The sequence below is a fragment of the Nicotiana sylvestris genome, chromosome 6, assembly GCF_000393655.2.
Source record: "Nicotiana sylvestris chromosome 6, ASM39365v2, whole genome shotgun sequence".
NCBI lineage: Eukaryota > Viridiplantae > Streptophyta > Magnoliopsida > Solanales > Solanaceae > Nicotiana > Nicotiana sylvestris.
In genome coordinates, this window is record NC_091062.1 from 140,355,330 (window position 1) to 140,381,078 (window position 25,749).

General features: G+C 38.8%; 1 protein-coding gene across 1 annotated transcript; it reads right to left on the bottom strand.

The window, feature by feature from the left end:
* Window positions 1–6,721: 6,721 nt before the first annotated feature.
* On the bottom strand, window positions 6,722–7,936 carry LOC104214708 (uncharacterized). The gene has a single exon (XM_009764420.2). The coding sequence runs from the start codon at window positions 7,934–7,936 to the stop codon at window positions 6,722–6,724; it is 1,215 nt and encodes a 404-aa protein (XP_009762722.2).
* Window positions 7,937–25,749: the final 17,813 nt, after the last annotated feature.

Genomic DNA, 25,749 nt, shown 5'->3' on the forward strand with positions numbered 1-25,749 from the left:
AATCAAAACACAGAAATAAGATCGGTAGCAGAACTAAGGGAGGTAGTACCAATCATTAATCACACATAAGGAAAGAACGGGTAAAAAAAATCCTACAAGGAAATATCAGTTTTATAGGGAAGCACAATTTCAAACCCTAATTAGGCAAGTAAATCAATTAATACGTTAATTGATAGAGCTAGGTAAGCAGGCAAAACATTATAACCAACAGTCAAATAATTGAAAACCCTAAGGTGTAAAGCCATAGAGATGAAACTTCAGTAAGATCGGTCGAAAGAGCAAGGAAGAAAACCAGAGTTGAAAAAATGCCTAAGTGTTTAAACATTTTGCAGAAATCTCTTATAAAAATCGAAACCCTAGCTTTTAGGAAAAAAAGAAATCGGTTGATAGTAATAGTAAAAACCGAAAAATCTTAAAGGAAAAATACCAAGCAAACTCAAAACCCTTCAGATCTAAAGAGAGCTAACGGATTCAACCAGAAATACCAAGTTTATATTAAAATATGAACAGAGGTGGAAAATCTATTTTGAACCAGATGTTTGAAGTCATGAAAACACGAAAGTGATAGTACTCACATACAAAGCGATGAACACGAAGCAGGGTCATCAAAAAATGAAGAGTCTAGGTCGACTCTGAGTTGAATCTCTTTGAGATTCCTTCAAAACACGAAGAAATCGAATAACCAGTAGAGGTAGGAGGTCGGATAAGGTGGTAAATCACCAAATGATTCCATATCCGGTTGGGAATCAATGATTTGGAGAGAATTTTGAGTGACGAAGCTCTAGGGTTTGAGATCGTCTGAGAGAGAAGAGAGGAGAAGAGGATTCAGAGGCGACGTAATTGGAGAAGTGAGTAGGGTTTTGGGTGTTAGGGTAATTAAAAAAGGAAAGAGAGTCTCGGGCCGTTGATCTTTTGAGATCAACGGCCATGATTGATTCCGGGCTGGGGCGTGTTATTTGAAGATTGGGTCATGGGTTACATTTAAGTGGGCTAGGGTGGATTGGGCTAGGTTTTAACTGGGCTGGGGTAGGCTAATGTCCGAAATTGATTAAGAAAAAGGGGCTATTATTTAAATACATAATTAACTTAATAAAACAATTTTATAAAATAACTTATAAGTGATAAAAATATCCTTTGTGCATAAAAATGATTTAAAATAATTACTTAGTATTATAAAAATATAAAAAGTCTTTTTCTTATAAAATAATGTAATTATACATACATGAGCTATTATGCAGAGTCATTGCAATTATAACGAATAAAATCACAAAAAAAATCTAACTCAGTGCACAGAAATAGCAACAGGGGATCTCCCAGGATATCGTCCCATAGTCCCAAACGTAAATGTTCAGAGGATCTCCCGGGATATCGTCCCGTAGTTCGAATCATAAATATATAGGGGAAACGCCAGGAATACCAATCCATAGTCCCAAAGTACATATATAGTACGGGGAATCTATCGGATGTTGCCCCGTAGTCCCAAATATAAATGTGCAGGGGGATCTACCGGAATACCGATTTGTAATCCCACAGTAAACATGCAGAGGGATCTACCGGAATACCGATCCGTAGTCCCAAAGTAAACACACAACAGTCCCCAGAAAGAATCTACAATTCTATACAAGTTCATACCAAGAAAGAAACAGAGATTTCTATTCTTAATATGCTGCACAAGATTCAAATAGACAGTTAAACAAATAGTACAATTAAGTCACTTAAGCATGCTTTCTTAAGCTAAACAGTAGGCTTTAAATACAAGTAGTGTTCAAAAAAAAGAAACACAGATATTTACTTAATGAAAATGGGGTTTTCAACAATTAGCACGTGTACGCACTCGTCACCTCACGTACACGTCACTCATATAACAACAGAACCAAAATCCTAAGGGGAGTTCCCCCACACAAGGTTAGGCAAGCCACTTACCTCGAACTAGATCAATCAACTCGAAATTACGTTCTTGCCACGAGTACCCGACTCCAAATAGCCCAAATCTATTCAAATTAATTGCATAATGTAAATATAACTTCAAGTAACTAATTTAACTAATTAATTCGAAGCTAATACGTGAAATTAAGAAAATCGCCAAAAAAGTCCCCCGGGCTCACTTCTCGAAATTGGATAAAATTTACAAATTCAGAACCTCCGATCACTCACGATCACACTCGAATAAAAATCACCAAAATCCGACGTCAAAATCTCACTCAAAACTCGGATTCTCAATTGGGGAAATTTTCTCCCATCTTCAAACTTTTATCCCCCAAATTCCTTAATTAGAAGAGGAAAACAACAATAAATTATACTTCTAAGATCAAAATCAAGATAGAAATCATTACCCAATGTTTCTCCTTTAAAAACCCTCGAGAAATCACCCTCAACCGAGCTCCAAATCGTTTTTCCAAGTTATGAGTTCAAACCCTCATTTTTCCTTTTTACTGCCCAGTGATTTTTGCACCTGTGAGGGATCTACCGCACCTGCATTCCCGCTTATGTGGCCTTTTATCCGCACCTACGACTTTTCATTAAACATCCAAAAGTCGCACCTGCGACCCTATACTCGCAGATGCGATCCATTTCTGCAGTTCTTGGGCCGCATCTACGACCAGTTTCACTTGGGCCTCAGATCGCACCTGCGGTCAACATACCACTTCTGCGGGGCAGCACCTGCGGTCCTACACACGCAGGTGCGATTATGACAAGTTCAGCAATTCAGATTTTTGATAAGTCCAAATTCCAATCCGTTAGATATCTGAAACTCAACTGAGGCCCCCGGGACCTCAACCAACCATGCCAACTAATCCTAAATCATACGAACTTATTCCAACCCTTGAATCACATCAAACAACGCTAAATCCATTAATCACTCTCCAATCCAAGTTTTATGAACTAGAAATCTTAAGAATCCTACACCCGATGATAAAACCAACCAAACCAAGTCCGATTGACCCCAAAATTTGTACACAAGTCACATTCAACTCTACGGAGCTATTCCAACTCTCGGAATCTGATTACGACCCCAATATCAAATTTTCACTATCGAACCGAAAACTTTAAAAATTCAACCTTCGGTATTTCAAGCCTAAATAAGTTACGGACTTCCAAAACACAATCCGAACATGTCCCTAAGCCTGGAATCAGCCAACAGAGTCACAAAACTGACGAAATTCCATTCTAAGGTCGTCCTCACATTGCTCCGACTACGATTCTAATTCTAAAGCTTAAGCTCTCATTGAGGGACTAAGTGTCCCGAAAATACTCCAAAACATAAAACGAATCTTCCCGGTAACTCATAATAGCAGAAACAAACACGGAGAAAACAGTTAATAGGGGATCGGGGCATTAATTTTTAAAATGACTGGCTGGGTCGTTATAGTTATTATGAACTGTTGTTGGCTATTGGTGTTGGACCCGACCTTTATTCCAGCTCATCACTAATATCAACCTAAGGTTAGGTTTAATACTTATTGAGTACATGAGGTTGGTTGTACTCATACTACACTTCTGCACCTTGTGTGCAGATTTGGCTAATTTGTTGGTGTGATCGACGGGAGCTGGGATTGAAGATGTACCTGCGTTTCGGTTGTAGCTGTCTATTGTTAAGGGTAGCCTTAGATTTATAAACCTCTGTTTATGTACTTTTTCAAACAGATGATGTATTTACTTCATTTCAGCTTTGTAAACCTATTCTTAGAAGCTTATGATTTGTACTACCAGTTCTTGAGAAATGTATAAGTTTCAGATAATTTCTTCCATTTAATTGTTTTATAAATTTCATTGGAAATGGATAATTGTTAATTGTCTTACTTAGAGGGTTGGGTTAGGTGCCATCACGACTAGTTGGATTTTGGGTCATGACACAATTAAGCTCTTGAAAATGCAAATCTATAACAGCATAAAAAATCTCGACACGCAAATGATGGGAATATGTAGCATCAAGAGCTCTACGCTTTGACTTCCTAGGAAAGTAGCGAGTGTCCATCTTTGGAATCATTATATCATATTTATCACAAAAATAAGAGACATCTTTCATTAAAGATCCAATTCACTATTCCTCATCGTTTGTAATTGTTGCTTTGTAAGAGCAAGGAGTCCCACATAATTGACAATATCTTGCACAATTTAACTTATTTGTCATTGTTAAAACTTTTAACATCAAGTGTAACATAAAAGCAAAATCAAATTCCTTAATCTTACCCATAAGACTTTCAACAACAATTCTGTCAGCATGGAAATATGACAATAAGGTTATCCAACGTTTTATAATGAGAACCCTAACGAGTATCATCTGGTCGTTGAAGCCCACACTCTTGATTTAATCCTCGTCTAGTATGCAGTTCACCTGATTTGAGAAACTCCTCTAACTTTTTAGCTTGATGTCCTCGAAGCAAATCCCTGTGCTTAAAAGATGCTCCAACAATATTTAAGATATTAGTAACTATAAAAAAAGTCATCTACATCTGAATGCTTATTTTCAAGAGCCACAAATGTTAATTTGTCATGACCCTGATTCGCCCTCCGTGAACCATCGTGACGGCACCTAGTCTATACGACTAGGTAAACCTAAATTGCGGAAGTAAAACAATTTAAAACAGGAATAAAGTAATAATAGTGTTTAAATGTACCACTCGGCATACACCATGTTTAACTCTCAATACCAATACGTAAATCCAAGACCCGGAAACCCACTAATCACAAGCTAAGAAAAATACTACATAACTCTAATTCCGGAAAGTTTAATAAGAACAGAAAAAAATAGAAGGGCTAATTACTAAAAGCAGGAATAGAAAGGGACTCCTCGGTCTGCGGATGCGGCAGATGTACCTCGAAGTCTCTAAAGCAGTCACCTCCCTCAAGGATGATAGGCCTGAGAAGCGGTATCTGGATCTGCACATGAAAAACATGCGCAGAAGAGGCATGAGTACACCACAACGGTGCTCAGTAAGTGTCAAGCCTAACCGCGGTGGGGTAGTGACGAGGAAGGTCAGGGCCCTACTGAGATAAAAATAAAGAATATAAGACATGACACTGTAAAATAAGTAATATAGTTGAAAACTAATGATAAGAATTTAATACAGGAAAATAAGGAATTCAATAACTAAAACAGATGCAAAAACAATCACAAGGAAATAACCGGAGATCCTCAGTATCCCAAGGATCTCTTAGTACCCTCAATATATACCAGGGATCTCTTGGTATCCCGAGGATCTCTCGGTATCCTCAATGTATGCTAGGGATCTCTTGGTATCACGAGGATCTCTTGGTATTCTTAATGTATGATAGGGATATCTTGGTATCCCGGGGATATCTCGGTATCCTCAATATATGCTAGGGATCTCTTGATATCCCGAGGATCTCTTGGTATCCTCAATGTATGATAGGGATCTCTTGGTATCCTCAATATACATGCTGGGGATCTCTCGGTATCCCGCACTTCAGCTCAAATCGTAAATGTGTACAGGGGATCTCCCAGGAAGCCGTCCCGTAGTCCCAAAGTAAAACACACAACAATGGCACAAAGAATACTCAAATAAACTCAACTTCATAACAAGGTAACACAGACAAATTCTAACCCAGCATACTTCACGTAATACAAATAAGGAAGTTAAAGCAAATAAAGCAATTAAGTCAAATAGACATGCTTCTCTAACTAACAGTAGGTTTAAAGGTGAAAGTAGAATAAATAGAAAGGGAAAACACAATTAAAGTTACTTAATGAAAACCGTATTTTCAAAAATTAGCACAAGTACGCACTTGCCACCTCATGTACAAGGCAATTCAATTATCACAATACCAATCCTAAGGGGAAAGTCCCTCACACGAAGTTAGACAAGCCACTTACCTCGAACCGGCTCAATAATCAATCTGAAATCACGCTCTTGCCACGAGTACTCGACTCCAAATGGCCCATATCTATTCAATTCAATTGCATAATATAAATAACACTTCAAGTAACTGATTCTACAATTATATTCTAAGCTAATACGCGAAATTATGTAAAATAACCCAAATGCCCCTCGGGCCCACGTCTCAGAATCGGGTAAAATTTATATTTCCAGAAACCTCGCACTCTCACGAGTTCAGTCATATCAAAAGTACCAAAATTGGACCTCAATTTGTCCGTCAACCATCCGAATTCATCCCGAGGACTCTGGGACCTCAACCAAACATGCCAACTAATCCAAAAACATCATTCAAACTTGTTCCAACCTTCGGAATTCTCAAAACAACATCAAAACACCTATTTTTCATCGGATTCAAGCCTAAGAATTCCAAAAACTTTAAAAATACGTTTTCGATCAAAAAGTCTATCAAACCTCGTCCGAATGACCTGAAATTCTACACACATCTCACACTTCAACACTATGGAGCTACTCCAACTTCCGGAATTCTATTCCGACCCTCGGATCAAAATCTCGCTATCGAACCAGAAACTTCAAAAATTCAACTTTCGGCATTTCAAGACTAAATTAGCTACGGGCCTCCAAAACATAATCCGAACACACCCCTAAGTCCAAAATCACCCAACGGAGCTAACGGAACCATTTCCATTCCGAGGCCATTTTCACTCTATTACGATTACGGTCAACTCTCCAACACTTAAGCTCTCATTTAGGGATTAAGTGTCCCAAAACTCTCCGAAAGTTAAAACCGAATATCCCAGCAAATCAAATTAGTAGAAATAAACTTGGAAAAAGTAGTTAATAGGGTATTGGGGCGTAAATTCTTAAGAAAGACCGGCCAGGTCGTCACATAATTGCAGTTGGTGAGCGAAACAGTGAATCCAATATGATGATGGACAGTCATTCAAAATCAAAGTCTTAACACCATTTAGCTCTCCCTGCATGTTACTAGCCCCATCATAACCTTGCCCACGTATTTGCGTTGGACTTAATGAGTGATTAGAAAGAAAAGAGTAGATTGCCTTTTTCAATGACATAGCCGATTTATTACTAACATGAACAATACCAACAAATCTCTCTATGAATTTGCCTTCTTTGTTAACATATCTCAAAACAAGTGTCATTTGCTCCTCGTGTGATATATCTTTTGATTCATCAACTAGTATACCGAAAAAATCCCCATCCAGGTCTTCAATGATAGCTTTAATTGTTTCTTTAGCACAAGCATCAACAATATCTTTTTGAATATTTGGAAAATACATCATTTCATTTGTTGGAGTATTTTCTAATATAATGCTTCCAACATCTCGATCAATATCTCCATACCATCGCAAAAGCTCAAGAAAAATACCTCTATTTGTAGAAGATTGACTCTCATCATGCCCACGAAATGGCAAACCTAGTCTCAAAAGAAATCTTGCCACACTGATTGAAGCACTCAAGTGATGTCGAGACTCACTTTTTTCTTTCTCGGATTGTTTGTCAAAAGAAGTGCAAATTGATTGTGATTGATTCATTAAATCAAGCATCGTATTGAAGCACTTGTTGTGGATGCTATTTACTTCTCCGATATGAGCTTTAAATCTTTCAATAGCCTTGTTCCAAGCTTTAAAGCCATTTTTTGTAAAAGCATATCCCGTAATTCCATGACTTTCATGTTCATTTTTGAACAAATAACAAACCAAACAATATGCAACATCTTTTGATATATCGTACTCCAACCACTTAGAATGCTGACCCTTAAACCAACCAGGACAAAACAGACGCATTATCTTCCCAAATTTAGTTTTAGGAAAATCATGATTCACAGGCCGGCAAGGCTTTTTTTTAATATAATGTCTTCTAACTTCATCAAGTATATTATGGTTGTATTCTGTAATAGGCTTTCTATCTCCCGAATCAATGTTGAGAGATTCTAAATCAAGATAAAAAAGAAATGTGTCCCTCTGAATTTCCGGAGCTATGGATGAAGCAATAGATGGATTAATAGAACTAAAACTTGGTTGCACAACATTCGTTCTTGTGACAAACCTATCCATCTCTATTCACAAAGATTGATGAAATATTCCTACAAAATAAGATTCAATTTTACCTGAAAATCAATTCAAGTAATTCAACTAAATCCTATTGGGGAACTCATGCCCCTCTTTAACAATATAAATAATAAAGCAATAACAACATATTTAACCACATTGCACCGGAAAATTGATCACACTTCTTTATAACTAAAAATATCAGAAGTATTTATTCTTTCGAAAGATAAGATGAGAACTTACAAATTTTTGAAGCAATGAGCCAATGAGGATAAATTCATCAATCGCACAAACTGATGCTAATAACCTACATTTATCCCCCAAAAAAATCAGTTTTGAAATTAAGTCAGAAATAGAGATAAATTTATTTTTCACCTTCTGACAAGTACACATAACTATTGTTTAGTTTCCATAAAATAATTACAATAAGTGGGAGCAGTCATAAAAATATTATTGAATTTATTTTACAAAGCATAGATAATAGGAATTGTAGTTTGTAAAACCTAATATCTTCAATAGAATATTACCATTTATACCCAAAATCTATAGCATAAATCAAAATACTAAATCTTATTACCTTGTTCCTTGTGTTTTAATTTTGGGATAGGGAAGTCAAGAAAACTTATTGTTCACTGTGTAACCTGTGAAACTTAAAAGGAGAACTGGAGAAGCCGAGAGGGATTTTGTTTTAATATTTTGGTTTGGTGTCTTTTGAAAGCCTACCAATATTTTAACTAGTGGGGGATTCTTTTTCTCCTCTCTTCTAACTAGTAAACAAGAGGAAATTAAAAAATGGAAAAAAAAAAGTAAAAGAAGGTACAATAAATCAGCATTGAAAAAGATTAGAAAACAAGGAAGTCAATGATTTATTAAATAAGGAAAAGTGTTATTTTTTGGAACAAAAAACATTGCCAGCAAGATTCAATCTCATAACGTTAGCTATTCAAGCGCCCAAACCTCAGCCTCCAAACCAAAACACCCATTGGAATTTTTGGTTAATGGGTGCTTGCTAATATATTATATCAATTTTCATAAAGGTTTTATATTAGTATACCGAGTCCCCGTCGGAGTCAGTGGGTGCTGCAACACCCAGAACCTTACACGTGGATCCACCCTTAGCCAGGGCAATTGAATGAAAGAAGAAAAGAGTTTCTTAGGTCATTCAATGGACAATTATATTTGACATGAACATATAGTTGGTCGCCTATTAGGATTTGACAGTTGAACCATATCCTAGGGTAATTCAGAGCTATAAGGACAGAAAGAAATGCTACTTTATTCTTCTACTAGTTCTTGAGAGTAAATTGTATATTTTATTATATTCAATCGTTAAGGAGTGTTGCTAGATGCCATCCTTGATTAGTATATTGATGCGATCAATTTACTACCGGCTTAGTGTAACGACTGTCGTGCCCTCTTTTTTTCTCGCGAAATAGGGTTTATGACATTGACAACTCTTTTAACGGGTATTAAAAGAGAAGAGTCGCCACCTAATGATTAAAGTGCATTAGGACACTAAGAAGAGTTTGATTTAGGAAAAGCAGAGATCGAGTAAGGGCTTGAAATTATCCCGAAGGTAAGGTGTTAGGTGCCCCTCAGAATCCACTAGTATGGTTCCCGGCCATACTATAATTGTGACTTTAAGTAAGCAAATAAGAGTTTCAAATATGAGGGGGTTTTCACATAAGGGTTGCAAATAGATAAAATTAAAAGAAGTGAAAGGCAAGCTAAAATTTGAGGAAAATGGTTTAAAATTTTTGAAAGGTAAACAACGAAATAAACAAGTAAAGGAAAGGGGGGGGGTCCTAAGTTTATAAATAATATGGATCACCCCACACAATGTCCGGTAATCGCTCCTCGACGAGGGTTTACACGTGACATTACTCCTGCGCCCCTCAATCCCATATCTACTACTTAGTCAAGCCCTTAACTACTTCTATATCTTAGAACAACCCTGCTCTCTGATCGACGTTTTATAGTCTGCATATCTATGGAAAGAGGAAGCTAGGAGAGGATTCTAAACAATTCTATCGAGCCGAACAACAAAAAGAGAAAGATAGAATACCTTTCTTAGCTAGCCTAGCGTGCTAGAAACCTACAGGGAACAAGAGCCAGATCGAAGACATTCCTTTCATTCTTTTATACCCCTCTCTTCTTAGTTGCTCCTCTTTCTAGGGATCTAATGGTCGTAGACCACCTTCTTGTGACTATGTTGAAGAATTCTTTCCCCCCTTTGAGTTCTCGAGTGAAAGGGTCCAAGCCATAGGAAAATATCCAGTTTCTCTCGCAACATATCTAGTTTATCCTGAAGCAGCATTTCTCGAAGTAGCATTCCCATAAGTAGAGGATGAAACCCTTGCTTGTTTATCCCGACTAGGGTTTATGAATCACTCAAACGAGCCTTTCTAGCCGCATCTGAATCGGCATCCCTATCCATATGTTTATGCGCAGGGGCATCCAAATCCGAATCTGTAGAATCTATTGGGGAATCCCCATCCGCACCCGAATTGGCTAAATCTAGTATAGTGGGTCTTGTTCCGATGCGGGAAAAAATCTTTTTAAAGGGCATCTCGGCGAAAGAGGACTGAGAACCGATTTTAGACTTATAGGTGAACGAAAACGTTTCATACTAGGTTGTTAATTCCTATAGGCATGCTTTCTAAGCGTTGTTGACTTTAAAAACATTGTTATTGACATGCAGAAATCCTATAGGCAGGTCATCTATATGCAGTTAGTTATTTAACTCCTATAAATAATAGGTTTGCCTAATGACATATGCACATGCAAATTGCAGGAAGTCCTATAGGCATATTATCTATATGATATGCAAAATTTCATAAATGACTTATGGACACGGTCTCTATATAATAAAGAAGTGCAGAAACCTATAGACATGGTCTCTATATAATGCAGAAGTGCAGAAATCTATAAACGTAGTATCTATATGAAATGCAGAAGTGCAGAAGTATAATAATTCCCTATGAACATGATATCTATATGAAATGTAGAAGTATAATGATTCCCTTTGAACATGATATCTATATGAAATGCAGAAGTGCAGAAGTATAATGATTCCCTATGAACATGATATCTACCCCTTTGCAGGCACGATTCCCTCCCTTTTCACTAGCCATCCCCAATAGTTATTACAAGTTATTACAGCCGAAATGAAATAAGAAAAGCAAAATTAAAAGTACAACCGAGGGGAGCCTAATTCAGACTCCATGTCTGAAATATGAGATGAACCAACTCTAAAGATCATGATCCAAAGCCTTTCTCTCATCTTTGGATGTGTCAAAGTTCCCTAAGAGCCTCATATGTACTCCGGGCAGTGCTCACACCAAATGTTACCAGATTAAGAACATAATGCAGTGTCGAAGGACCAGCCCTCAAGTGTCCAAGTTCAGAGGGAACTCAAGGTCCCAAGGCAAGGCTCACAAGAGGGGGCAGAACCTAGAAGCTAGGAGAGAGTGCAAGTGCAGAAGTGAAATTTTGAAAGGGGAAAGGGGGAAAAGGGAACAACTTAAAAATCAGTGTATATAGGGGTATAGAGGAGTAGGGAATTTGCAAGAACACAAGAGAAGCAGGCTGATGGGCATACTCAGCAATGGGGGATGCTAGCACACCCTCCAGCTTGTTAGAGGTTAGGACCTCACTGGTTCAGAACTCAAGTCATGGGACTCATGTTGCCATGCCCTAAGTCACCACTTACAAACACATAGGGGTAATGGGGTAGGGAGCAAAGATTCACAGTAGAAACAGGCAGTAGAACATAGGCATATTAAGTTAAATATTGAACTCTACATAAGCAATAAGGTAGCCATGGATATAAAAACTTTAAGTAAACACATTGGGGTGATGCTGAAACTAAAATTAGGACATACCAGTTTTAGAGAAAACAAACAAAGAGAAAGCAGTAGTCTTGTAAAGCCAAAGTGCAAACGAGCAATCAGAATGCTATGAGTTTAGAAGAGAATTGTGAAGTGTGAAGTGTAGAAGTATTGAATTGAAGGTGTCCTAAAGTGCAGAAGGGTCGAGCCCTTTTATAGTGCAGAAAGCAAGTAGAAATAGGTAAGAAAAATAGTTTGGAAATCAATTACACAAGGTCTCCCTTTAATTAAGGGATTCTGATTTCAAACGGGCAAAATAATTAAGGAAATGGGTCAATCAAACACTTTTCAAGAGCAGTATAAGAGGGGTAAATACATAGAGGTTTATTTAAGGACAAAGTCTTGATAGTGCACGGTTTGTGCAAGTAAGGAAAGGAAATCAGTTAACAGTTAGTAAATCAGAAATTGAGGATTTCGTATGAATGAACCAGGTCAGAAAGATGGGAAGGATTTCGACTTAAGGAAAATCAGTACCAACCAATTAAACTTATTAAAAGTAATTCTTAATCAATCACAAGTTGGAAAACCATTTTGAAGAAAGATTCCTCATATATAAAAGCACACGGACACGTTAAACATGAAGAAATTTGTTATGCTATTCAATAGAAGAGTCTAGTGTAGGAGAATTAGAATTGTGTGCAAACAAAAGAAGTTCACACTTGGTTCATAGACCCAGAAATAAGTCTGAAAGTGTCAAGGGTCCTCAAACAGAACCCTAGTTTGATCAAATGACCAAACTTAGAGGAAACCCCCAAATTCTAGGGTTTACGACTCGAGTCAAATACAGAGATGAGGAGGCAACAGGATTAGAGACTTCCTTTCAGAATCTCATGAGAAGACAAGCAAATACAAATAATATTCAAAGCAGATAGAGTGTAGGAGCATAATGAGAGAATAGTCACGACAGTAAAAGAAATGTGTTTAAGAAAACCTTTTAGAAGGGACTTAAATAGAGTTCAGTAGAAGGCAAACAAAACTTAAGAACTCAGTAGGAAATTCATACAGTAGAAGAACACAAAAAATCTAGAAAAGCATAGCAAAAGATCATATAGAAAATACAACAAGATAAACATGAGAGCATGGTACAAAACACAGTAGAAAAACAAAGTACAGACGAACATGCATGATAAAGGAAAATATAAGAACACAGTAGAAGAACATGCGTGGAAGAAAATAAAACATAAGAACATAGTATAGACAAATACACACAAAGAAAAGAAGAAGAAAAGTCAGAGAAACATTTTAAGCTTTTCAGAAAAACCGTAAATCGGAAAGAAGTAATTTTTGAAAGAAAAATTAGGGAAAACGTTTAAAAACTCAAGTAGAGCACAAATATTGAACAGATTTAAGAAAACAATCAGAGAAAACCTCAAATATCTAGGGTTTCAGAGGAACCCTAAAGCGAGAAAGGCTTGGAAAAGGTCCGATCTGAGTTGTATAAGTCAGAAATAGGCTCATAATGCTTGGATATGCCGTAGCAAGGCCGGAGAGGCCATAGAACCTTGAATCGGAGAGGATCTGAACGAACACCATTGAGGTCAGACCTCGAAACTTCGAACACCAAATGTTTAAGAGCAGAGGGAGATGAGTTTAAGCCATCCATGGCCTGAGAGGCCATGGATTCCGGTGAGCTGAAGTAGAAGACAGTAGGAGATGATTAGGGTTTCAAGAACCTTCAAGAGAGTTTGAGAGAGGGGGGTATTCAGAGGTGGCTGATAGAATGAAATGAGTTAGGGTTAGCGTTGTGGACGGATTAAAAAAGGAAAGGGGAAATCGTGGCCGTTGATCAGATTGATTAACAGCCTAGATTAAAAGGGGTTTGGGTCGGGTAGTTTTAAATGGGTTAAGGGTTGGGTTAAATGGAATTGGGTTGGTCCAAAATTGGATTTGAAATTGGGTCAATTAGGGGAACAAATTTTGGCTATAATTGAAACAAAATGGGCCAGATTTTAAATAGCCACTTTTCCCTTTTTATTTTTATAAAAATAGTAAAATGACTTCTGAAAATAAATTAAAAGTACTGAGTCAATTAATGATATATAAATATTAATTTAAAAATATTGGAACCAATTTCATAATTATAAAATGCTATTAATCTTAAAATAGGCTATAATTGCAATTATATGCAATTTAGCTTTTAAAATACCAAATAAATTTGTAAAAAATGTATAAAAATTACCCTAGCTATACTTTGGTATAAATATGAGAATAGAGTAAGTTATTCACCAAAATGATAATTTGGGAATAATTATTGGTTTTTGTACTGCTAAAATGGGAAATAAATCAGTTTAAAAATTATTTAGAAATTAGGAAAATTATTGAAACACTTGGACATACTTATATATGCATATATATGCTATTTTGAAAGTATTTGCATGTAAAAATACATAGGAAAAAATTGGGTATCAACAGCTGTTCCTCTTTACTTGGGAAAGATGAAAGAGTTGTCCGGTAAAGATATGATGGCCAATTTGACCAAACGAAATGGTTTGAAGAACTTGAACGTGCTCTGGTTCCTGAGCTGCCTATATATCCCTGGTCTTACAGGAATCAGGCCATATGTAGTTCAGGATCCGTCGGTGGAATATGACGATGGAGATTTCTTCAAAGACGGACGCGATATTTAGGTTGGGATGGATGGTTAAAGTCTAACAGTGCTGCGGGAACTGGAGCGAGATCGCTCCTGCTGATATGGCTGTTGCTAGCCGGTTTACCTGCAAATAAGCAACAGAAGTGTATGTTGTGTTAAAAATTAAACATGATGCAAGTTCCCGTCGGACCATGAATGTTGTCTTCGGACGGTTAGGATGATGTCCTCAGACCATGACGTCCTGGGCCATGAAGCGTATGATAAGGATTCGCAGGCCATGAAATTATGTTCCCGGGCTATGAGAATGATGCCTCCGAACCATGATGCCTTTGAATAATGATATGCAAAAGATAAAAGGGTCCTCAGGCCATGAAATGGCGTTCTCGGGCTATGAAAATGGTGCCTCTGAACAATGACGCATTTGGAAAATTTGGCGATCTTTCAGCCCATGAGATGCAATATGTGGCGATCTTTCAACCAATGAAATGCAATAAGTGGCGATCTTTCAGCCGATGCAAGGTATAAATGAAGCGGCGATATTTCAGCCATGCAGATGTAAATAAAGCGGCGATCTTTCAGCCGATGCAAGGTATAAATGAAGCGTCGATATTTTAGCCATACAGATGTAAATAAAGCGGCGATCTTTCAGCCGATGCAAGGTATAAAAATGAAGCGACAATATTTTAGCCATCCAGATGTAAATGAAGTGGAGATATTTCAGTCATGCAAGGTGCAAATGAAGTGGCGATATTTCAACCATGCAGATGGAGGTAGAGCTTAACCTCGGAAGGCAGAATGGTAGCCTTATGCGATGCAGAGAATGCAGATGGAGGTAGAGCTTAACCTCGGAAGTCAAAATGGTAGCCTTATGCAATGCAGAGAATGCAGATGGAGACAGAGCTTAGTCTCGGAAGGCAGAATGGTAGCCTTATGCAATGTAGAGAATGCAGATGGAGGTAGAGCTTAACCTCAAAAGGTAGAATGGTAGCCTTATTCAATGCAGAGAATGCAGATGGAGATAGAACTTAGTCTCAGAAGGCAGAATAGTAGCCTTATGCAATGCAGAGAATGCAGATGGAGACAGAGCTTAGTCTCGGAAGGCAGAATGGTAGCCTTATGCAATGCAGAGAATGCAGATGGAGGTAGAGCTTAACCTCAGAAGGTAGAATGGTAGCCTTATGCAATGCAAAGAATGCAGATGGAGACAGAGCTTAGTCTCAGAAGGCAGAATGGTAGCCTTATGCAATGCAGAGAATGCAGATGGAGACAGAGCTTAGTCTCGGAAGGCAGAATGGTAGCCTTATGCAATGCAGAGAATGCAGATGGAGGTAAAGCTTAACCTCGGAAGGCAGAATGGTAGCCTTATGCAATGCAGAGAATGCAGATGGAGGTAGAGCTTAACCTCGGAAGGCAGAATGGTAGCCTTATGCAGGAAGTAAAATGGCAAATGGCAATAGAGTTTTCTTAGCTGATAGCGGATTGCGATATTGCGACTGTTGGGGATACTATGTCTGCTGGGGACACTGCGTGCGGATAGTAGCTGTGAGTAAGTGCAACGGTTCTGAGAGTAGTATATCCGAGTAATGTGAGTCTTGTGAGTGTATAGTATATTTGATGATTTTGCAACTCAAGTGCCTGCATCCAAAGAAAATCGTGAGTTTTGTAAAGAGGGGAGGTTAGTTCGTATTCCCGCTGGCTCTGCTTGACTTGCTCGGCTCTGTTCTGGTGATACTGTGCGTATCATTGGGGTAGCATTGCTAAACAAAGCAACTTTGGTAACAGCCATGCATGATTTAGTAAAAAAATATATAACATAAATACATAATCGAGAATAGTTTTCCTTAGATGAACCTATGACTGCGACGTGGTTCAAGATATTACAACTTCTCTCACTTCGGAATTTTGAGGGTCCTCCTCAAAATTCTGCCCCAATTTACTGGGCTGCTGCTTCTGACGGCTGTTAATGATAAATGGCTGGAATCGGATTTGGAATTTTAAGGGTCCTCCATAAAATTCTGCCCCAGTTTCCAATAGCGGGGAAATGGAAATTTTATTGCATTGTGACCGAACCCATAGGGCTGCCTACGTATCCCCTCTTAAACAGGAATCATGTCAGGCATAATTCAAGTTACATCATAAAGGAAAGCATAAAGGTTACATATAGTATCGCTTCACTGCATCTGAATTGATCGGCTTCGGCCAAACTTCTCCTTCCATTTTTGCAAGTATGAGGGCTCCTCCTATTAGAACCCGGTGGACCATGTACGGACCTTGCCAGTTGGGAGAGAACTTCCCTTTGGCCTCGTTCTGATGCGGGAAAATCTTCTTTAACACTAGCTGCCTCGGTGTGAACTATCTCGGATTGACTCTTTTTTTGAAGGCTTTGAACATTCTGTTCTGATAAAGCTGACCATGACAAACTGTGTTCATTCTTTTTCCATCTATAAGAGCTAGCTGCTCATAACGACTCTTCACCCATTCTGCATTGTCAAGTTCTGCTTCCTGTATGATACTCAAGGAAGGAATTTCTACCTCGACAGGAATGACCGCCTCTGTACCATAAACCAGTATATAGGGAGTCGCCCCGGTTGATGTGCGGACTGTTGTGCGATACCCCAATAAAGCAAATGATAACTTCTCGTGCCACTGCTTATGCTTCTCTATCATTTTCCTTAGTATCTTCTTGATATTCTTATTGACGGCCTCTACGGCTCTATTCATCTGAGATCTGTAGGTTGTAGAATTCTTGTGTTTGATCCTGAAGGTTTCACACATGGCTTTCATTAAATTACTATTGAGATTAGAACCATTATCAGTAATGATTGATTCTGGAATTCCGAACCGACAAACGATACGGTCGTGGACGAAGTCTGCCACAACTTTCTTAGTCACTACCTTGTACGATGCTGCTTCAACCTAGTTGGTGAAATAATCAATTGCCACTAGGATGAACTTGTGTCCATTTGATGCGGCAGGTTCGATTTGTCCGATAACATCCATTCCCCAAGCGGTGAACAACCATGGTGAGCTTGTTGTATTAAGCTCGTTTGGAGGCACCTCTATCATATTTGCATGTATCTGATAACGGTGGCACTTCCGGACGTACTGGATGCAGTCCATTTCCATAGTCATCCAAAAATAACCAACTTGGAGTAACCAGCTTGGAGTATCTTCTTGGCTAAGATAATGCCATTCATATGTGGCCCACAGGTCCCAACATGGATTTATTCTAGTAATTTAGATGCTTCCTTTGCGTCGACACACCTTAGTAATCCCAAATCAGGAGTCCTCCTGTACAGGATTCCTCCGCTATGAAAGAAATTGTTGGATAACCTCCGAAGCATGTGCTTCTGAATTGTGTTTGCGAGCTCTAGGTATTCCCCTTTTGCCAAGTATTCCTTGATATCATGAAACCAAGGCTTTCCGTCTGCTTCTTCTTTGACATGAGCACAGTAAGTTGGCTGATCATGGATCTTTATCGGAATGGGATCAATAAAGTTCTTATCTGGATGCTGTATCATGGATGATAGGGTAGCCAATGAATCGGCATATTCATTTTGGACCCTAGGGACATGCTGAAATACTGTCTTTGTGAACCTCTTTCTCAACTCCTGCACATGATGTAGATAAGGGAGTAGCTTGGAGTTCTTGGTTGCCCATTCTTCTCGGACCTGATGTATAAGCAAGTCTGAATCCCCGATCACTAGAAACTCTTGGACGTTCATGTCAATGGCCATCTTGAGTCCCAAGATGCAGGCCTCGTACTCAACCATGTTGTTGGTGCAAGGGAATCTGAGTTTGGTAGACACCGGATAATGCTGACCGGTTTCTGACACTAGGATTGCTCCTATGCCAACTCCTTTGAAATTTGCTACTTCATCGAAAAACATTCTCCAACCGTCATAGGATTATACAATGTCTTCTCCTATGAATGATATCTCTTCATTAGGAAAATACATCTTTAAGGGTTCATATTCTCCGTCCACGGGATTCTCGGTAAGATGATCTGCCAAATCATGTCCCTTGATTGCTTTATGAGTTACGTAGACAATGTCGGATTCACTCAGCAGGATTTGCCACTTGGCTAGCTTGCCAGTGGGCATGGGCTTCTGAAAGATGTACTTCAGCGGATCTATCCTTGATATGAAATACGTGGTATAGGCACAGAAATAGTGCCTCAACTTCTGAGCTACCCAAGTGATAGCATCCTAGGAAGCTCAACTCTATTCAAGGACATGGATGAAGCTTTTGAATCTCAAAGATGGCCTTTAATAAGAGTTCAAGCTAAAGAATTACAAAACAAGATCATTAGACTTCAAGTGCAAATGAAGAAGTTATTAATTGGGAGGAAGAGCTCAAGGATAAAGGATGTGAATTGGCTAGGTGATAGCATCAAGGACAAGGATAGAGTTTTGGAAGCTCCAAGGCCATATACAAGATCTCAAGCTAAAGAGTTGCAAACTAAGGTTGCTAGACTTCAATGGCAAATAAAGAAGCTTTCAATTGTAGAGGAAGAGCTCAAGACCAAAGGAAATAAATTGTCCAAATTTTACAATTATATGGTGGTCCAAATTGAAGTCCAAGAGGAGGAAGATTGGGTCACCAAATTAGCCCTTGAAGTCCATCAAAAAGGGCTCAAAATAAGTTTAAAAGAGGTCCAAAAGGGGGTGTTTCAAAAGGAGCCCAATTGGAGTCCAAACCAATGGCCCAAACTAGTTGTTTTAAGGCCCAAATCTGCCCCAAAGGGTCTTGGCCGCCCTCACCTAATTTTAATGACTTTTCTTACTCTTTAGCAACCACCCTACCTAATTGTAATGACTTTGTATGCCTTAGCAACCACCCTACCTAATTTTAAGGACTTTTATGACTTAGTACTCCTATAAATAGGGAGTTCTTCTCATTCATAAGATACAACATTTATTGATTAAGTATATCATACTTTGAGAGTTCTTTTGAACCTTTGTTACTTGTGCTTTGAGATTTATCTTTCAACCTTTACTAGTTCTTAGTTCAAGGTAGTAAGATTACTTCTCTTTTATGATATCTTTGATTCCTTTGTGGTATTCTTAGAAGGCGATTAATACTAGTTATTAATTGTTGTCTCAAGTTACTCGTAAAGTGGTCAAGATCCGAATCTATTGTTTTGATTTGCTTTTTAAGTAAAGGCGTTTGATTTCTTCCATAAATCAAGACGTTGTTACTTTGATCTTGTCAAGGCTATAGAACTTACGTTCTTGGAAGTTCTTGGAATTCTTTCCTTGAATTCGTCCCATATCCTTTATTTTCGTCTCTTTAATTCTAGTTGTTCAATTCCTTGTTGTTATTGCTTCCGCATTTACTTCTCAAATTCTTACTCTAATTTGGATTCCCGACCTAGTTGTTATCACCAAGTCAGAGCATAACAGGTGCGTTCTAACAGAGAATACCGGGCCTCGTAAGGGTGAACTTCTTGCTAAGATAGTAGATGGCCTACTCCTTCCTCCCTATCATCATGTTTCCCAAGAACATAACCAAACGCTCTATCTAGCACTGCAAGGTAGAGTAATAGGGGTCTACCTGGTTCGGGCGGGACCAAAACTGGCGGTGTTGACAGGTACTCCTTGATTCTGTTGAAGGCCCTTTGGTAGTCATCAGTCCATCTGGTAGCGGCGTACTTCTTCAACATCTTAAAGATTGGCTTATAGATGACAGTAGATTGAGCTATGAACCGGCTGATGTAGTTGAGTCTTCCCAGGAAACTCATCACGTCCTTTTTGTTCTTTGGCGGTGGCAATTCTTGAATGACTTTAACCTTTGATGGATCTAGTTTTATTCCTCGGCGACTTACAATGAACCCAAGTAGTTTCTCGGTAGGAACCCCAAATGCACATTTTGCGGGATTCAGTTTCAGGTTGTACATTCTTAGTCTGTTGAAGAACTTCCTCAAATCTTCCATGTGACAGTGGCTTTCTTGGTTTTTATGATGACATCATCTACATACACCTCGATCTCCTTATGTATCATATCATGGAAAATGGTAGTCATGGCCCTCATGTAGGTTCCTCCTGCATTTTTCAAGCCGAACAACATCATCTTGTAATAGTACATTCCTTACGGCGTAATGAAAGTCGTTTTCTCAGCATCTTCTTCGTCCATCCAGATCTGATGATATCCAGTGAAACAATCTACAAATGATTGCAACTCATGCTTGGCGCAATTATCGATCAGGATATGTATGTTCGGCAAGGGGAAGTCATCTTTCGGATTGGCCCGGTTGAGATCCCGGTAGTCGACACAGACTCTGACCTTCCCATCCTTCTTTGGTACTAGCACAATGTTGGGTAACCATGTTGGGTATTCTACTACCCTGAGAACCTTGGCTTTGACTTGCTTAGTGACTTCTTCCTTGATTTTCAGACTCATGTCAGGCTTAAACTTTCTGAGCTTTTGCTTTACTGGCGGACATGTTGGATCGGTTGGCAGTTTGTGAGCCACAATAGATGTACTCAGACCAGTCATGTCATCATACGACCAAGCAAATATGCCTTCATATTCCCTTAGAAATTTTGTGTATTCCTTCTTTTCTGATGACGATAAGTGGACACTGATTCTCGTTTCTTTGATGTTCTCTGCATGTCCCAGGTTAACAATCTCGGTCTCATCCAGTTTGGACTTAGGTCTGTTCTCAAAATTTTCAACCTCTTTAACAATCTTTTCTGGTATGTCATCTTCCTCTGAATCTATGTCCGTTTGTTGCATTGTCTCGTTGCATGCCACAGTCATTGGTTCATCAAGATAAGTAATAGTAATGCTATATGAGTGCATGATGCTTTGTTCAGCCTTGCTACCCCGAGGCTTTCCGGGCTCTGGTGGTTCTGATGGTCCAATTGTTGAGGCATGCTCCTCGGCTTAGTCACCCTCGAATCCCGTGGTTCTACCACGGTCGCTTAAATTGTTATAATGGCTAAATATTTGATTTAAATACATGTTGTGACTTATGTGCTTTTATTAAGTTTAAACCGCTTTTATTATTATCATTTATTTTTATAGAATTGCAACGTCGTGAAAATGCATCTCGAACCCCGTCGCAATCAATGCACCCGTAGTTGTTAACACATTTCGACTCCGTTGAGATTTGAATTTGGGTCACATAAATGCGCACCCGAATTTAAGAATGTAATTTAATTAAGTCGCGCCTAAAGAGTCTAACGCGTTATTATATTTGGGGAAGGCAGTGAAATTCACTAAACAGTCCATCCCAAATTCTAAGTATTTTAATATGTACATTCATGAGGGCCCCGCAGTTTGTACATATTATTTGGCGAGGCTCGTCTCATTTTTGAAAGGATAAATCTACAGCGACTATATTATCTATTTGTTTGTCTCTAAAAAATAGAAGAAAGAAAATACAAGCTAATTGGATTACATACTTGGCCAACTCCGGGTTCTTATTAATTATCAGATTAATTATCTCTGAGGCGGGGAATGGTTTCACGCCTTATTCCAGGGGATAACATGCTTCTAATTTAATGAAGAGAATTACATACAAGATTAGTAAAATGCTAAACTCATGCTAACATTCTTCGAGTGGAACTTGAATTAGCTTATTTAAGCTGGATTAGTGGAATTAATTATTATGAAGCTGCTACTAATAGAAATTCGAACACGGTTCTATAGACTGCCTAACGAAATCAGATTTAATAAAGTTAGCTCGAATGATAAAAAAGAAACTATATTACATTGGGCAAGATTAGGAACAGTACCATATGTACAAAATATAACCAAAGATGAAGTCTAGTTATTGCTATACCAACTACTCGTGCATTTTACAAATTACATAATTACATCATACGTACAACTAAACAAACTCAACCATTGTGAATCACAATAATTAAACCAACTAAGTTTTTAATTAGATACGAAGCTAACTGCTGTATTTTCCTATTGAGTTACAGCCTAAAGATTTGCACAAATGTACTGACAATTTATAAGACTATAGGTACAGCGCCCAATGACTGAAGAGTTCTTCGCGTCTTTCATTTCATACTCATTGTTACTGTTACATCAAGGTGAGATTCAAAATGTGTACCTGGAAATTGGACAACAAGCAGGAAAAGAGGAGTGAGCAATGCAGCAGCAGTGATAAACAACAAACAACACCAGCAACACAGCAGTTTCAGCAACCAAATGCACCAGGAACAACTCAAATGAAACCCGAAAAGATTTGTGAAAACCAGGCAGCAACAGACAGCATGCAAAAACTCAAAATGGACTTGAACTCAAACCAAAGTTGGACCAGTAGATTGCATAGGAAGTTTCAACAAATTGGAGTCAAACCAGAAAAAAACAGTATCAGCTACTGGGGCTTTGAACTGAACCAAAACCAAATGGAATTGTCTTCCAACAAAACTGAACTCCTTCTTTTTTAGGACTGTTTTTATGGCTGAAAAAACCTCCCTCACTAATGGAGACCCTTCTGTTTCTTATAGCCTCCCTCAACCCATTCGAACAGCCTCTTTTAAACCAATGAACCCCCTCCCATGTTCTCCTGCTGTTTTTTTTTCACTCAACATATTAAAATAAAGACCCTTCCCATGAGATTCCCCTGACAGACCCTTTCTTTACTGCTAAAGTTGCCTGTCTTGGTTAAATTAAGCAAATATGGGCAGTGTGGGCATGTCCTGACAGCACATGCTGTCCATTTCTACTCTAACTTCCTAACACATGTTGCCCATGCCATTAACTCGAACTACAATCTGCAATCTATGCTAACACTAACAGCTATCCAATCTTTAGGTGATTTCTGGTTCAAATACACAGGCTAAACATAGTGCAATTACTTCTCAGAAACTTCAATAAGCAAATCAAACATACGAGTCAGATAAATGCCATTCCAAATCGAAACTGATTGACAACATATATCGACTCGACTATACTAATTATAACACAAAACAAACAGTCGATCAAACAACACAAAAAAGGCATAAATTGTTCTTGACAATTTTGCACGATACAGGGGGAACCACAGGCATTATCGATTCGACGATTTAATCAAGCTGGAATATGTATATTACTATGCGTATTCAAACATAAGCAAAAATGACAATTGAACGAATAAAAAGTCTATCGGAGATGGAGAACAACTGACAACAGAAATCCCAAAATAAACAATCAAACTAAATAAACATGCCGATAAACTAATCTAAACTAAAATAGACAAACAAAAGGGAAAAGTGAACAAACCAGAAAAGCTTAAACACAGATGACCTAGGCCCGAGCTTGATTTGCCCATTTGAGGTCGAACAGATCTTAATCGAGGTGTTCTCGACCGAGAACACTTCGATTAGGGTCTATTAGACCCCAAACTTCCGTTTAAATCTAAACAGACTCCGCAAATTCTTGTGTTCTAGGGTTCGAATCTTCAGATTTGGGGTTTTGGGATTTGTGGGTAGATTCGGACCAAACCAAGCTTGGTTTGGTCACGAGAAAGGTCAAGGGGATACCTGGTATGAATTTGGGGGGGTTGGCATGGGTCGAGGTCTGGGCTCGAATCTTCAAACGAAGATTCGAGACGGTGGGGGAAGATTCGAACTGAATGGTTTGTGGATTTGGATTCAGGGTGGTTGAATGGTCCTAGGGTGTTAGTCTGGTGGCCGACGACATTGATGCCGCCGGGTTTCAAACGGAAGGGGGCTAAGGCGGCTAGGGTTCTAAACCCAGGTCCGTATCTGAAATGAGAGAGACGGAAGAACAGTGAGGAGGGGGTCTGGTTCGAGGGGTGCGAGGTGAATGAGGTAAGCTTATATACGGAGTGAATGGTTTGATATTGGCCGTTGGATCACCAATGATCAACGGCCTTGATCATTCCACTGGGGGAACGGCGTCGTTTGGTCTCAATGTTGGGAACGGATCAAACCAGGTTTCAGTGGGTCGGGTATCTGGGGAAGGCTTGGGAGCCGTTGGATTGGAGGGGATGAACGGTTCCGATTGGAAGCCCTATACGGCGTCGTTTGGATATCTCTAAAGGACCTGGCTTGGATTGGATCATTTGTATTGATTTGGGCCTGATTTTCTTTGGATTTTTGGCCCAAATCCAATATTTCCTTCTTATAATTTAAACCAAAATTAAACTACCCAAATATTAATCGACATTTAACAACGGTTATCACACGAATTAAAGCATTTAATAAAATCACTACGACAACAAGAAAATAGAACAGAAATGCATATCTTGGGATCTTCGCCTTTTAAAACCAAATAATGGTTAATTAATTCCTAGTAGTAGAACAAGATCCCAAATTTATATGCGACATATATTTTGTGTTTTTATTTGACGGAACTAAACAATCACAAACAGAATTACAAATAACTGCCAAATGCCACGTAAAATCCAAAATTGTACAACAAAACCATTTGTTTTATTTTTCGATTTCTTTTGGAGTATTTGTTGCGTAAACAAAAATCACGTGCTCACAGCTGCCCCTCTTTGTTCGAAAAACACAAAGAGTTTTCGTGCAAAGATAGAGTGAGCGGGTATGAGCGATTTTGCATATTGGAATACTCCGTGTGAAGCACATTTTTGAAAGATTTGACCGAGTCTTTGCTTCAAAGATTTCCTACATATCCTGGGCTAAACAGGAATCAGGTCAATGTAGTTCGGGAAACTTTGGTAGCTGGGACTACCATGAGATTGCAATGCTTTGCTGTTACTGTTGTTGTTGTTGCCGCTACTGCTTACCGACCGCCTTATTACAACCAAAGGAAATTGAAACTGAACTAACTATTTATGCCTGTCAACCGCTAGTTACAAGATTCCTATCTATAATTCTTTTGCAACTTGATCTTGGGTCTTAGCTAATTCTGCTTGTAGACTTCGATCCGAATCTTGATGCTTGCAAGTTGTGGGCGCCTGTTTATTTTTGCAATATTGAGTGAGACGGGATTGGCAGAACTCGGGACTTTGATCAAATTTTGGAGCGATCCGCCCTTTGTTTGTTCCAATATCTCGGAACAACTTCTTTTTGTCCTTTTCTTCTTTTCTTTATTCTGGATTGAGACTCATCCCGTAGGTCGTCTTGATCCATGCGCCTCGAGGTCAGACCTGCTGAGACAAACAAAATAAATGAACGAAATTTTTCTGCCCCAGTTTCACTAGGAAAATTTTGTGAATTAATCGCCATAACAACTTACAGAATTGATGAGGGGATTGGAAAACTTTAGTCTACAAAAGGCAACTCAGGGATTGGAGTCCTAATGTCGCCATAAGGTAAAAACGCTCAGTTCAGGGATTGGAGCCCTGATGCTGGTTGACAGAAAAAATGCTCAGTTCAGGGATTGGAGCCCTAATGCTGGCTAAACAG

Coding starts and splice junctions, on each gene's coding strand:
- LOC104214708 (XM_009764420.2), bottom strand. CDS start 7,936: ATGGATAGGTTTGTCACAAGAACGAATGTTGTGCAACCAAGTTTTAGT.